At 36.9% G+C, this 12,761-nt stretch overlaps 3 protein-coding genes and 1 long non-coding RNA gene across 5 annotated transcripts; 1 reads left to right on the plus strand and 3 right to left on the minus strand.

Annotated features, from left to right (window-relative positions):
- The first annotated feature begins 2,108 nt into the window (after window positions 1–2,108).
- On the plus strand, window positions 2,109–3,497 carry LOC143430347 (28S rRNA (uridine-N(3))-methyltransferase). The gene has a single exon (XM_076906572.1). It carries the CDS (start codon window positions 2,206–2,208, stop codon window positions 3,358–3,360), a length of 1,155 nt encoding a protein of 384 aa, XP_076762687.1. The 5' UTR covers window positions 2,109–2,205; the 3' UTR covers window positions 3,361–3,497.
- Window positions 3,498–3,515: 18 nt separating this feature from the next.
- On the minus strand, window positions 3,516–4,617 carry Rpe (ribulose-phosphate 3-epimerase). The gene is made up of 4 exons (XM_076906580.1): window positions 4,241–4,617; window positions 4,016–4,123; window positions 3,714–3,935; window positions 3,516–3,646 (listed from the first exon to the last, which is right to left on the minus strand). The coding sequence occupies exons 1-4, from the start codon at window positions 4,577–4,579 to the stop codon at window positions 3,536–3,538; spliced, it is 780 nt and encodes a 259-aa protein (XP_076762695.1). The 5' UTR covers window positions 4,580–4,617; the 3' UTR covers window positions 3,516–3,535.
- Window positions 4,618–4,753: 136 nt separating this feature from the next.
- Window positions 4,754–10,514, minus strand: Impl2 (Ecdysone-inducible gene L2). 2 transcript variants are annotated; one of them, XM_076906577.1, is made up of 7 exons: window positions 10,453–10,514; window positions 6,722–6,925; window positions 6,529–6,590; window positions 6,360–6,444; window positions 6,094–6,283; window positions 5,424–5,737; window positions 4,754–5,347 (listed from the first exon to the last, which is right to left on the minus strand). In XM_076906577.1, the coding sequence occupies exons 2-7, from the start codon at window positions 6,923–6,925 to the stop codon at window positions 5,315–5,317; spliced, it is 888 nt and encodes a 295-aa protein (XP_076762692.1). In that variant the 5' UTR covers window positions 10,453–10,514; the 3' UTR covers window positions 4,754–5,314. The 2 variants fall into 2 exon arrangements, with proteins under 2 accessions (XP_076762692.1, XP_076762691.1); XM_076906576.1 differs by lacking the exon at window positions 10,453–10,514 and adding an exon at window positions 9,631–9,779.
- A 1,097-nt stretch (window positions 10,515–11,611) lies between these two features.
- Window positions 11,612–12,518, minus strand: LOC143430270 (uncharacterized). The gene is made up of 2 exons (XR_013102615.1): window positions 12,308–12,518; window positions 11,612–11,791 (listed from the first exon to the last, which is right to left on the minus strand). It is a non-coding gene; the product is annotated as an uncharacterized LOC143430270 (long non-coding RNA).
- Between the last annotated feature and the right edge of the window lie 243 nt (window positions 12,519–12,761).

Consider the following 12,761-nt stretch of genomic DNA (forward strand, 5'->3'; position numbering starts at 1 on the left):
TAAAATGTGCAGATTGAGAATGGACGGTCGCGCGCGTACATTGTCTTACGTTGTGTAGTGAATATTTTGTGTGAAAAAAGTGGATTTTTCTCCTCGTATGTGGAATATTAGTGTTCAGTGTTAAGTGCTGTGTTCAGTGTTCAGTGTTTAGTGTTGTGTTCTTACAAATCTTGTGGAATTGGATACTTTACAACTATCTACGTCGAGCATGGATAACGCAAGCAGCCAAATCGTTGGATGGAATGAAGATCTCGTGAGTGAAACATATATAAATTACTTTTATTACTATTTATTCTTAATGAATAAGGCATTTTTTGACAATGGTCGTAATTTTAAGTAACAGTATTACATTTTTTATCTACCTCCATGTGTTAATCACACTTGATAAAAGTGGAAGCGTAGCTTCCATTGAAGTGACGTGTATACGTGACAAAGAGAGATGGGTGGTCTATTATAGGACTATTGAAATTACCATAGATAAAATAAATAATAAAATATACATACATCTAATATAATCGCACAATACTTTTAATACTTAAAAACCTTGGAAGCTTCCACATTTGGTGATTAAGTAGACACTAAAAACTTTATAACATTATAAAAATTATTGTTCGCATAGAATTGATTTTAAAGTTTCCAAAATTTTAAAATTTCGATACGCTATCAGACCATTACTGATGAAAACATTACGGATGAAGGTACATACTTTACATCTGTGTAATCAGAATTAGAATTCTTTATAAAACTTTGGAATTCAATAATTCCTCCCCCTAAAGAGCGTAACAAAGCTTGCGGTCAGCCTGTGTCCCACATGTATGTGGACCTTTTAGATAAGATATAAGCATTGACTTGCCCAAGAGCAACGCGTAATATTTTATAACCAGCCCCAGCTGCTTCTACTAAAGTAAAGCTTGGACTTCACATTCTCATCTTCAACTCTACTGAGTACAATTATCTTTTTGTTGTTAGATTCTATCACTATGGAACATTTTCCAACATTGCTTTCCATGTATCCCCAATAGCAGTTGCTTCTCCATCTGTTATATTAATTGTAGAATTCATTTAAATATCGATATGCATATGGAAATTGTACATATTTTCGTTTACTTGCCGTGAATCTATATTTGTATAAAAAGGTTGATTAATTACTCCAATGATTGGTATGCCTGTGCTCTTCAAATACACTCCAATTAAAACAGTAAACCATTCATATGCACACCATTGGCATCATCCACTTTTTCACCTCCGTTTATATAATCCGCTGTAGAATCTATAAAAGTTCCACGAATTGCTCCTCAGCTTCATTAAACTATAAAAGAAATAGGAAATTTGACAAATCTGTTGAATTTGAATATAGCAATATTAGAAAGTATAGTTAGTAATATATAGTACAATGTAATAATCCATTTTTATTGGTTCTTTGATGTTTTGATAATATGGCTTTCGTTTGAAACACTTTGAGCTTCAAAATTATTCCTCTGGGCATATGTAAAATGGAGTTTACCATATTTTCCTTCCATAATATGTTCATGCAACCTACGTATATTTCTTGTACATTATGTTGGTTATACATATCGATTAATAGACCATTGATAGATAAATATTTTTAATCACAGAAAGACAATATTAATCTTTACTGGCTTACCTCTAATCCTACATCATGTTTAATTGTTTCTTGTATACATCTGCCAAGGTTTTGAAATCCTGAAAGAATCGTGGATTCTTTCCTTCGTCTGACTTCTCTTGTACAAGTATCTTGAATAGAGCATTATTATGTCTGCAAGCTCTTGCAATATTTGCTGCTTTTTCTGCAACTTTGAGTAGGATTGACAATAATCTGCTACCGTTTTTCATTTTGTAATAATTAGTGATTTTCCAAATTCCCAATAACTTATTAAGAACAACAATCTTTAATTGAGAATTAAAAACAATTCGAAGAAATTATTTCGAAAGATTAAGAAATAAAAATTACGGTTTATTAATGAAATACGATAAATTAATAAAAGTGTTGAATCCGGTCAATGAACGGATCCAAACAAACAACACGCTTCACATGAAGCGACTACGAACCGTACAGTGATCAATTGGCTTTAATAGTAACCGAGGGTTTCTCTTACGCTATAAACGGAATTGTTCAAAATAAAACAGAGAGTTGTGAAAAGTATCAAATATCTAAAAATTTCAAGAAACAATTTCGACAAAATTATGTCCCCGGTGGTTCCTGTCCCAAAAACTTGGAAAGAAACCAATCGTTTACATAAGGAACAACGAAAAAAATGGCGAGAAGAGAGGTTAGCAAAAAAGTTGAAGAAAGAAGAGGCGAGGAAAGAATCACAAACGGACACAAAACTTGTCGAAAAGCATTTCGAGAAAAAAGACATTTCGACTGTGAGCGTCGCAGTTCCTGGTTCGATCTTGGATAATGCCCAGTCGCCGGAATTACGAACATATCTAGCAGGACAAATAGCACGTGCGGCATGCATTTACAAAATAGACGAGATCGTCGTTTTCGACGATAAAGGTGAAGTAATTGAGACCGAAAAGAAAAAAGTAAAGAATGACGAAGTATTGGGCGAAGGTCGTGTTGGCTGTTTGCAATTAGCTAGGATATTGCAGTACCTCGAGTGTCCACAGTATTTAAGAAAGTATTTCTTTCCAATTCACAAAGATTTACAATATGCTGGAGTATTAAATCCTGTGGATGCACCACATCACTTACGTCAACAAGACGTCTCTGTATACAGAGAAGGAGTAGTAACAAATAAGCCTGTTAAGCCTGGCAACGGTTCTCATGTAAATGTAGGATTATTAAATGACATCTGTGTGGATAAAGTATTGACTACTGGATTAAGAGTTACAGTGAAGATACCCAAAGATCAATCAAACCCGAAAAAGTTGAAAGGATTTGTCGTACCACCTGATGTTCCAAGATCGGACACAGGTATCTACTGGGGATATAGTGTTAGATTGGCTAAGAATCTTACAGAAGTATTAGCACAGTGTCCATATAAGGATGGATATGATTTGACAATTGGTACTTCGGATAAAGGAAATTCCATTGACGATATTAAATCAAAAGGTATTAATTATCACCATGCTTTAATAGTATTTGGAGGATTATGTGGATTGGAATCAGCAGTGGAAAATGATCCTAACTTGGATGTGGATGATCCTTCTTTGATCTTCCATCAATATTTGAATACTTGTCCTGAACAAGGATCAAGGACTATTAGAACTGAAGAAGCTATTTTAATCAGTTTAGCTGAGTTAAGAACAAAATTGTGCCCTAAAGTTTCTCCATTGCCAAATGCTCAGTTTGAAAGTTTTTTAAAGAATGATACTATAAGTGAATGCAAGTAAATGTAAGTAACAACAACAAAAATTAGAAAAATCTGTATCTTTAGTTTTCTTTTTTTTTTAAATATTGTATACAAAATAATGCAATATTTCCAAAACCTGTAATGTAAGTACATATCTAAGTACAACATATCAACTTTATAACTTCATGCTTAGGATAATTTTTCCTCTCCTATTTTCAACTGCTGTGTAGTACACAGTTTACTGTATCTCTCAAAATTTTGATAACTTGTGCTTGGTCAGAAGAACCTATGACAGCTGTTCCAGAAACGATCATGTTTGCACCGGCCTAAGAGAATCACATATATATTTAGTCTTGTTTCACTTCAGACATAAAATTTAATTCAAATATATACCTTTGCACAAGCATCAATAGTCTGTGGCCCAACACCTCCATCTACTTCTATGTCCAATGTGGGATAATTTTTTCTAAGCCATGATACCTTCTCCATCATTGGATACATAAATTGTTGACCACCAAAACCTGGTTCTACTGTCATAATTAGTACCATATCTGCTAGATCAATATATTGTACAACTACATCCACTGGTGTTCCTGGTTTAAGTGCTACCCCAACCTTTCATATTAGACTCGAATTAATACAATTTTTAAATAACAACTTTTTAATGCGCGTGTACACACACGCAAGATACATACTTTCATCCCTGCCTCTTTAACTTTCCTACAAATGAAAGGGACATCTTTTACTGGTTCGATATGAAATGTGTATTGATCAACACCAGCATCTGCCATAGGTTCTATCCACTATAATAAAAAAAAGGCAATCTTTTTATACACAAATCAAAGGAGGTTAGGGGAAATAATTTTTCTCAAAAATTAAAAATTCACATACAAAAAAAAAGAAGTGTAGGTAAAGTATACCTGATCGGGATTAGAGACCATCATATGCGTTTCGAAAAAGGCATCTTTTATTTTACTTCGAAGACATTTTACTAACGGGTGGCCAAAAGTAAGGTTAGGCACAAAATGTCCATCCATAACATCTAAATGTAAATAATCGGCACCGTTATTAATTAGTCGTTGCGATTCTTCGGAAAGCTGTGCTAAATCGGCGTTCAAAATCGATGGCCCAATTTTTGCAGTTAATTGCTTTGCCATTGTTTTAATTGAAAAATGTAACGAGCACGTGACACGTGTTTTCAACAAAAATGCTGAAGCGTTATCGTGTGAACCATGTAATGATCTTCCTTCTAAGGTCATTTGATATCCGTTGCCTTAGTTATTCATAGAAGAGAGAAAGAGAAACGTAGAAAATTAAGTGACGGAAAATGAATGAAACATGAATTTATAAACACTGTACGAAATGAAATACATTTATTTATACATAAAAATGTAGCAGTTCACAATAAACACTAGATTATAATACACTCAAACAAGTGAGGGGCAAAAATAGTTAAAGTTGTAAATACTAATTAATACTAGTAAGTTATAAGCGAAATAAGAATCGTGGCTAAATGAGCGACGTCTTTTCCACCGGATCATTTAAGATTTGGCAACTATTCTTAACGTTAAACGAAATATTCTTCATTATATCTGCCTATCAGGTCGGCTTTCGCTGTACATATACAATAAATAAATAATTCGTTTAAACTATACGAACTCTCGTTCAAGAGGTATCGCGATATAGACAAACAATTAAATATCGAAATAGTTTACACTCGCTAAAAGATCATTATCATAAAATACAAAACTCTTTAGCACCCTAAAAATTTTTTATAAAACTTTAAGTAACGTAGTGGCTGCACTTTGTTAATAATGACGGCTAAATGAAACGTTGCTGATTCCTAATCCATTGTCAAGTTTTTGATAAAAAAAAAAACAAAAAGTTCCATTTGAACGCTATCGAACATCGAAATTTGGCGCAAGAAGACTATAGCATGTCGTACAATGATGTAAGGAGAGATCAATCGGGGCGGTTCGTTCTTGCATGATTCTTCAGTTTACCCTTCGTTCCGCGTCTTTTTCGGGCTGCAAAATCGAATTAGATTTTGAACTCTTTTCATTCATGGTGAACTCTAAATTTGAATTAAAAAAGGGAACTTACGAGAACCGGGTAGAGGAATGTGCTGACTACTTGTTGACGGTTCCCAGACTTGGCTTGGCAAGTATAGCTACCCATATCCTCCCATAAGAGTTCTTCTATCAGCAAATCGCCACTATCTAGTACTCTGTGCCGCAAATTCGTTGACAGACTTAGGGGTACGCTATAGTTATCCAACCAAGTAATTTGCGGTGTTGGCTTGCCACTTGCTCTACAGGGCAGCACTACGGTTGCTCCTATATTGGCCACCAGCGTAGACGAATAGAGGGTGATTATTGGGTCGCTTTCGGAACTGCAATTACCGCTACCATTGTCGTCTATAACAAAGGAGTCGTTAAATGAGACATTTCTGAATCAGTAACGTTCAAGTGTTGGGCGGTTTTTGCAAGAATTGGATGAAAATCTTAAGCACGTAGCAAATAATGCGATTCGACATTGTCTCAGGGCGTCGTCTGACTGTTTGATGTACAAAAATAACAAAATGGGACGTTGATATTCTATTTAATTGTGAAAGTAATGTACGAAAGGGAATAACGAGTTGTACGAGTCAATGATTAGCGAAATTTACGAACGAATTATGAAAGATAAGGGGGTTGCGTGACAGTCGGTCAAAGCTTCATGCTAATGCAACTCCAGTTGATTGACGGTTAATTGTTAATTGTATTCCACTTACTGTTAACCAGCAGCACTGTAGGAGTGGAGATCTTCACCTCTCTCGCCGAAACCGACGCACAGTAGATCAATCCAGCATCATCCGGAGTAACGCATTCTATCACGAGCTTCGAATTAATTCTTGCTACTCCTTTCCACTCTTCGGAAGGATCGTACAAGGAATGCGTGCTGGCTTTCACGTAGTCGATCAGCTACGAAGTAAAATAAACGTTAGAAATAATTATTCCCTTGGTCCTCTTCGATTCTGTATCGGATCGTGATATTCACTTGTTCGTTGCTGCCACTTCCTGTGAACCAGAGGATTTCAGGTGGTGGACTTCCGCTAGCTTTGCATTCTAATTCCACCCTGCTCCTGTGGCAGAAGAAAAACCCATCAGTTAGTGACATTACCGTTGCATTCTTACTTTTGTCTGCCTCGTATCCGTACGATAATTACCCTGCAGTGGTCTCGATACCGTTCACTGGGTTCTGGCTAATTTTGGTCCATGGTTCCACGGGCTGAAAGTCGAAACGTTGAATATCGTTTTAGACTCTGAATATTATGATCGAACACGTTTCCATTAACATTTAGCGCAGGTAACGTAGATGGGGAAAAGGTAACGGGAACAAATCGATTGCTGGTACGTTACCTTTGATTCAGCGGGTCGTGTCCCGTATTCCGACACCGGTTGTAGGAAATTATTGTTGTGCTCAACTATTTGTCTGCCTATGCTTCTACGTTCAGCAGCTCGTTCCACGGCATGACGTGGCAGGAACGAGAAGGGATGTCCCGAAACCGTGTACGACACGGCAATAACGCAAACGAGATTGATCAGCATCGAACACGATCGCATCTGCGAACACAGGAAATCGTGAATAAGAATGAAAGGAACGGGCAGATCGTTAGCTGGATCATCAACGATCGTATTACGGGCTAACGATGTTACATCAAAGACAACTGACTCGACGAACGTGAAAGGACATTGTGCAATGATTGAATCAGAGCGATGTTAAAGAACACCAACGTCAATCTGATTTCGCAGAAATTGGGCCGATTGAATGTATAACGATCGCGATTATAATATAATATCGATTTATTCGACCTTCCTCGAGGATACGAATAAACACAATTGGTAACAATGAAATTAAAGTCTCGAGAACGCGACGATAATTAAATATCTTCTGTAATAACGATTTGACATGCGTTACATTTTTCTCTCTCTCTATCTCTCTCTCTTTTACTACCCTGATTTACTTATCGGATCCATGTTGTACGAACTAATTGTGTCTTAACAAATTTACCGATAACGCAACGGTAATCCTTGCGCTGTTACTTCAGCGCGTTTATCCCGTGATTCAACACACTTTCTTTTACGCGTGACGCGCGTTACGGGGAATTCGTTCAATGTCATCAGTCCGCCGCTGGGACGGAAGGGATTTTCCAAGAATCGATCGATCTCGAGCGGTGCTCAAAATTACGTGTAGAGATAATCGAATTTGATAGTCAAGGAATGTCGAACGTGTTACCACGCGACGATTTTGAAACGAGCCCGTGTCGTTCGAGTTAAACGGGAAGCGAGCCAAAACTCGATTCTACTTCTTTCTGAATTCCTTAAATCTGGTAACACAGAATACGATCGGCGAGAATTGTTAACGTTAACCATTAACTCTGCTTCCTGAGATTAGCGTTGGAGTCGAGTGGTTGGAGTAGTTCGATAGTCGATTTGTTGCCGGTCGCATAGCCTGCTTGTTAACGGGAGCATCGAAATCACCAAATTTAGTAGAGAGGTTTCTTTATCTATATATCGTATATTATTGCCGCGCGTATAAAACGACCTATACGCATTCGACTACCTTCGTCGCGTATCCCTTTAATGAATCACCGAGGCGCGCGAAGAATGCCCAATTTTCGAATGCCATCCTGACGTAGAAGTTAATCTGTAACCACACGGATTCTTCTACCTCGCCGCGTTCGTTTGTGGGATTTTGTAGAAGCGCGTACGTGCTGGCCGCGTCGTTTCACCGTGACTTTGACTTGTTCTCCTCGGCCGACCGAACCGTTTCCTCTCACGAAAGTTCACGAACGAAATTTTAGACGTTGTATACGCACCGCATCATTTTATCTTCGGCGTTCGTCTCGGTTTCTCCCCTTTTTCTTTCCCATCGTCTCAGAGAGGCTTTGTGAGAGGAAGAAGGAAGGTCACGCGTACCGTTTGAAGGAGATTAAGTAACTCACTCGGCTGTTAACGAGACAAGATGTTTGGAAAGCGAATTCGCGCGAACGTTAATGAACACACATGCGGTGCAAAAAATTAAGGGAGAATCTGGAGACGATACGAACCGGCCGGTGGTGTGAGTATCATTTTTTTGCTGCTAACACTTGTGCATGCAGCGTGTCCCGGCCGAGAGAGAGTTAAAAGCGGCTGAGACTTCCGAGATATTGGATGGTTTATCGTCTCCTAATAAGACGAGTTAATTTCTTTGATGTTTCAGTGAAGACACGTATCCGCGAGGTGTCTATATTTAACCAATTACGGGACAGGGAATTGTTTTTTAACTTATCGCGGGGATAATTAGTCGCGTGAGCGGAAAGTGTCGTGTATTATTATAGAAATCGTGGCGGCAAGGTATAATCGTCGAATAATGTTGTCCCCGACACATTTGCCGGACGCGTGAATATCATGACGCAAATGTTATGCAAAAAATATTTAGACGTACAACGAATATATTATAAATCATCGCAACTTATTGCTAACATACAATTAGTATAAAAATGACGAGCTTAAATCGCGGTAAGAGGAATATATCTCGTCGTCGAGGCACGAATAGTCCCGAATTTCTGTTCCGCCTTCGCAGATTAGGCTTACATGTTAAGAATGATGCTAAAAAAAATTCTAATTTTAGTTCTTACGATTATGAACAGTATTCGTGCATTTCCGTATATTTCTGAATTTTCTACACGCCGTAGTAATTAGTACTGAATAACATTAGCCGACGTAACTGTCCGAAAGGGATTAGTCATGCTCCGTAAATGTATAATTGTGCGGTAAAAAAATTACGTTACAAGTAACGTTGTTGGAATGTAATCGAAAACTGATATCACTTACAACAGGTGTATGATGTTATCTCGAGACAATATTTAAACATCTCTAAACCTCTTATACAACATTCTGATGAAATTAATCGTGAAGTGTCAGATGTGAATTGACACATAGATAGCAGAGGAAATCGAACGGTCCTCTTGAAAATCGTGAAAAGTTGCTTGCAATTTTGCTCGTTAAAATGTACGTAACTAAAAATAGATTGCAGTTCTCCGTACATTACCTACTTTCGAAGAACCAAAGAATAATTTGAAAAATCAACGTGTCTGCGGCTATAAATTCACGCGTATAGTCGTCTTCTCTTTTTTTTACAATTGCCTCTTTTATTTGTACAAATTTTATTCGCTCATCTTAGTTACCTTCCTCGTTTTCACAAAATCGATTCACACGTGGTCTAACGTAAGCTCGAAAGCTCACGCAGAGACGTTCGTTCCGTTTTGAATATTCGGCGATCTTACCTTCGAAACTTGTATAAATCACGATGGGTAATTGTCACACGTGGATAATGTTCGCAAAAATATCAAATCCGGTACTGCTATGAGATAAAACTTTCGATAGAGATACTCGCGCCGGAGATGCTTTCTAGGAGCGCACATCACGGGAGGAGGTTTCGAACCGAATGATGCAACTTCTTATAGCAACTCCTTATACAATCTTCGCATCTTCCCTATGATCTCGCGCCCTCTTTCCGCGGAGCCCTTTAACGCATGATAATCTAGAGATGATATCAAAAAGACCATAAACCGCGATAAGAAAATATGCAGTGTGAAACGAGAAAGAGGCAAAACGAGTTAAAATTTTCATTTTTCATTTGCCGTTTTTATTCCCTTTAGTTTTTCCATTTTTTTAAAAGGTATACATGAGTGTGAATACACGTAGGTATAAATAAATCAAGTTATCGGAGCAACATGTATACGACGCTAGGAAAATTTATACTTTTTAAAGTAAAATTTATACTTTTCAAAAGAAAAAACGATGCTTAGTTTTATAGATATTGGAGATCTTTTTGTGTAGAAGCATGTCTATTTTTGATAAGTTGAAGCAGTTTAAAAGAGGAGGCAATGTTGGTGGAAGCCAATGAAAAAATACATTAACAGTCGGCCACAGAATGTTCAGCAAGAGAAACAAAACTAGCGGTTAGTTAACAAGTTGTAGTTTTTAGTGATTTTCATGGCTCGTTTCTCGTGCAACGACGTGAGACGACGTTGAAGGGGGTATAAAAGAAATGGGGTGATAAAAAACCGATGGTGCCAGGTTAAACATGGAAAAATCAGACTTACCGTTTCTGTTCGGGTTTCTCTCGGAATTTGGAATGGAGAAGGCGAAGCAACGCTATTTAATCGTCAGTTTGACAGCTGCGAATAAAAATACTGACTGAGTCGGGAACAGTTATTGACACATTTATATATTTCGAATGTGGCGGACGGGCGCCCTCGCTTATTCTCGATTGGACGACAGTGAGGGAGGAGCGCGGCCATAAAAACCACAACCAAACAATTGAATTCATTATCTACGCGTCTCGTTTGTGCACATATGATAGTTATACCCAATTTACTTCCACCCTCATCTATGCCCGTCATCGATTTTTACTTTGAAAGACAACCGCGGTGATAATTACTTTTTATTGATACTGATCGTACCAGGAAGGAGACGCTCGCAATTACCCCTAACCAGCGTTCTCTCGGCTGGATCCAGCCGGTATTTTCGACCGTCGAAACTTTTGTACGTACAGCCCTTAATTTGTTAGGATGTAACCGCGTGAACAACCGCGAACGGTCGATGACGAATGTAATCGGGTGGCCCCCGATAAATTGGAGGAATATTGTAATGAATTGATCTTTTTCAATTGAGGGCCACGCCGATGACTTATCGTCGATGGACCGTAGATCTTGAAACTCCTTTTTAATTAACTCCTTTCCAAAGACATCGCGTTAAACTTATCAAAATGGGATTGTTTCGAGGTAAAGGATAAACATTCTTAACAGTGTCTATAAACATCAAACATTATGATTTGTATGTTTCCTGAATTTAATTTAGCAATATGAGATTAATTGAAATCTTACTTAAGGCAAAAGATATAAGACCGTACATTTATTTTTAGTAAGCAGAATTTTTTGGAACAAAATATTTATTTCGTTACATGTATCATCCTCTTTTCTCAATTGATGACACAATTTTTCAATTCGCATCTGTTATTGTCATCAGTTTGGGTTTGATTGATTTGATTACCTACTGTGATAATTTGAAATCGTGAATTACAATCAGTGGACACTTTGATGTGAAAGATGATCGAATAAAAATGGCACTATAAATAATCTATTACGTTATACCATAAGTCTATTATCAGACGTAGTTTAATTGCGAACATAAAATTTACGAGTAAAATGTGGATAAGAAGGGGCAAAAACAATCTGTTAATATTTTATACAAAGTTTTATTACATTAAGTTTGGAATGGTAATAATTTAAGTTGAGCATCTTTATATTACTTAACATTAGATCTAGGCGCAGTTTCCTTCTGAATTTCATGAAGTAATTTATCTGTAGTAAAGAGTTGATTTTCTATATTTTTTAAATTCGTATCGACTTCGTGCACACCCTTCAATATGTCTTCTAACCTCTGCAAATCAAAATTGGAATTCAGTTTTTTGAAAGAATTCATATACATGGTGTTTTAATATTCCAAGAGGTAACGTTTAAGTGTTGATTCCTGGGATGATCTCCACTAATTTACTCTTTTTATGAAACAATATTCGTTTTGGTTGCGTTAATGGATTTTTAATGATAAATACTGACCAATCACGCAACGTGCAGAGCAGCGTGCTTCGGCTGCGCGAATTTAACATCATCGTTGTCGATTTGCAGCTTAGCTGCTCTACATGTTCTACGATTGATCAGTGCTTTTCATTAGTTATTTATAAAGAAAAATGTTACTGGAAATCATTTCAAGAAATAGCCCCTACATTGAGACACTTTGTATAGAAATATATTTCTTACAGAATGATTTATCGTAACGCGACAACGTCTAACAGTAATCATTTAATTAACTATAAAAGGAAGGTATTACAGAAATAGAGAGATATAATTTAAATATATAATACAAAACATTTTATTTCATTATATAAACATAACCTACCACTTTTATATTGTGATAAAGGGAAACTGTATTTGGAGTGTTATAAACTATCGGAGGATCATAGAAAGATGCTGAAGACGTTGATCCTGATTTTTGCATTTTTAATATATTATTTTATTATCACTTCGAAAGATGCACGTTGTTTACCTCTCTTTTCTAACCTTAACTTTATCAAGCATTAATTAACGATGCTATAACCTAGATTGGTAATTCTAAGCTTGAACGAGTCATTCTGTACTACCATCTGACGTTCTATTCTCTAAACTAAAATCAAGAAAGTGTATTTACATTTTGATGTAACTGAGTACACCTATTTGAGCACACCAATGCACAGATGTAGTGATGTCATTCAGTTTCGTAGAAATTTAGAAGAGTGCGCTGGACATTGCACGTACTTCATATTCGTTTGACTTTCTAAGAGATAGTAAGTTTATACTGTTGTTATGCTTACTAC

This window comes from Xylocopa sonorina, chromosome 13 (genome assembly GCF_050948175.1).
Source record: "Xylocopa sonorina isolate GNS202 chromosome 13, iyXylSono1_principal, whole genome shotgun sequence".
Taxonomy (NCBI): domain Eukaryota; kingdom Metazoa; phylum Arthropoda; class Insecta; order Hymenoptera; family Apidae; genus Xylocopa; species Xylocopa sonorina.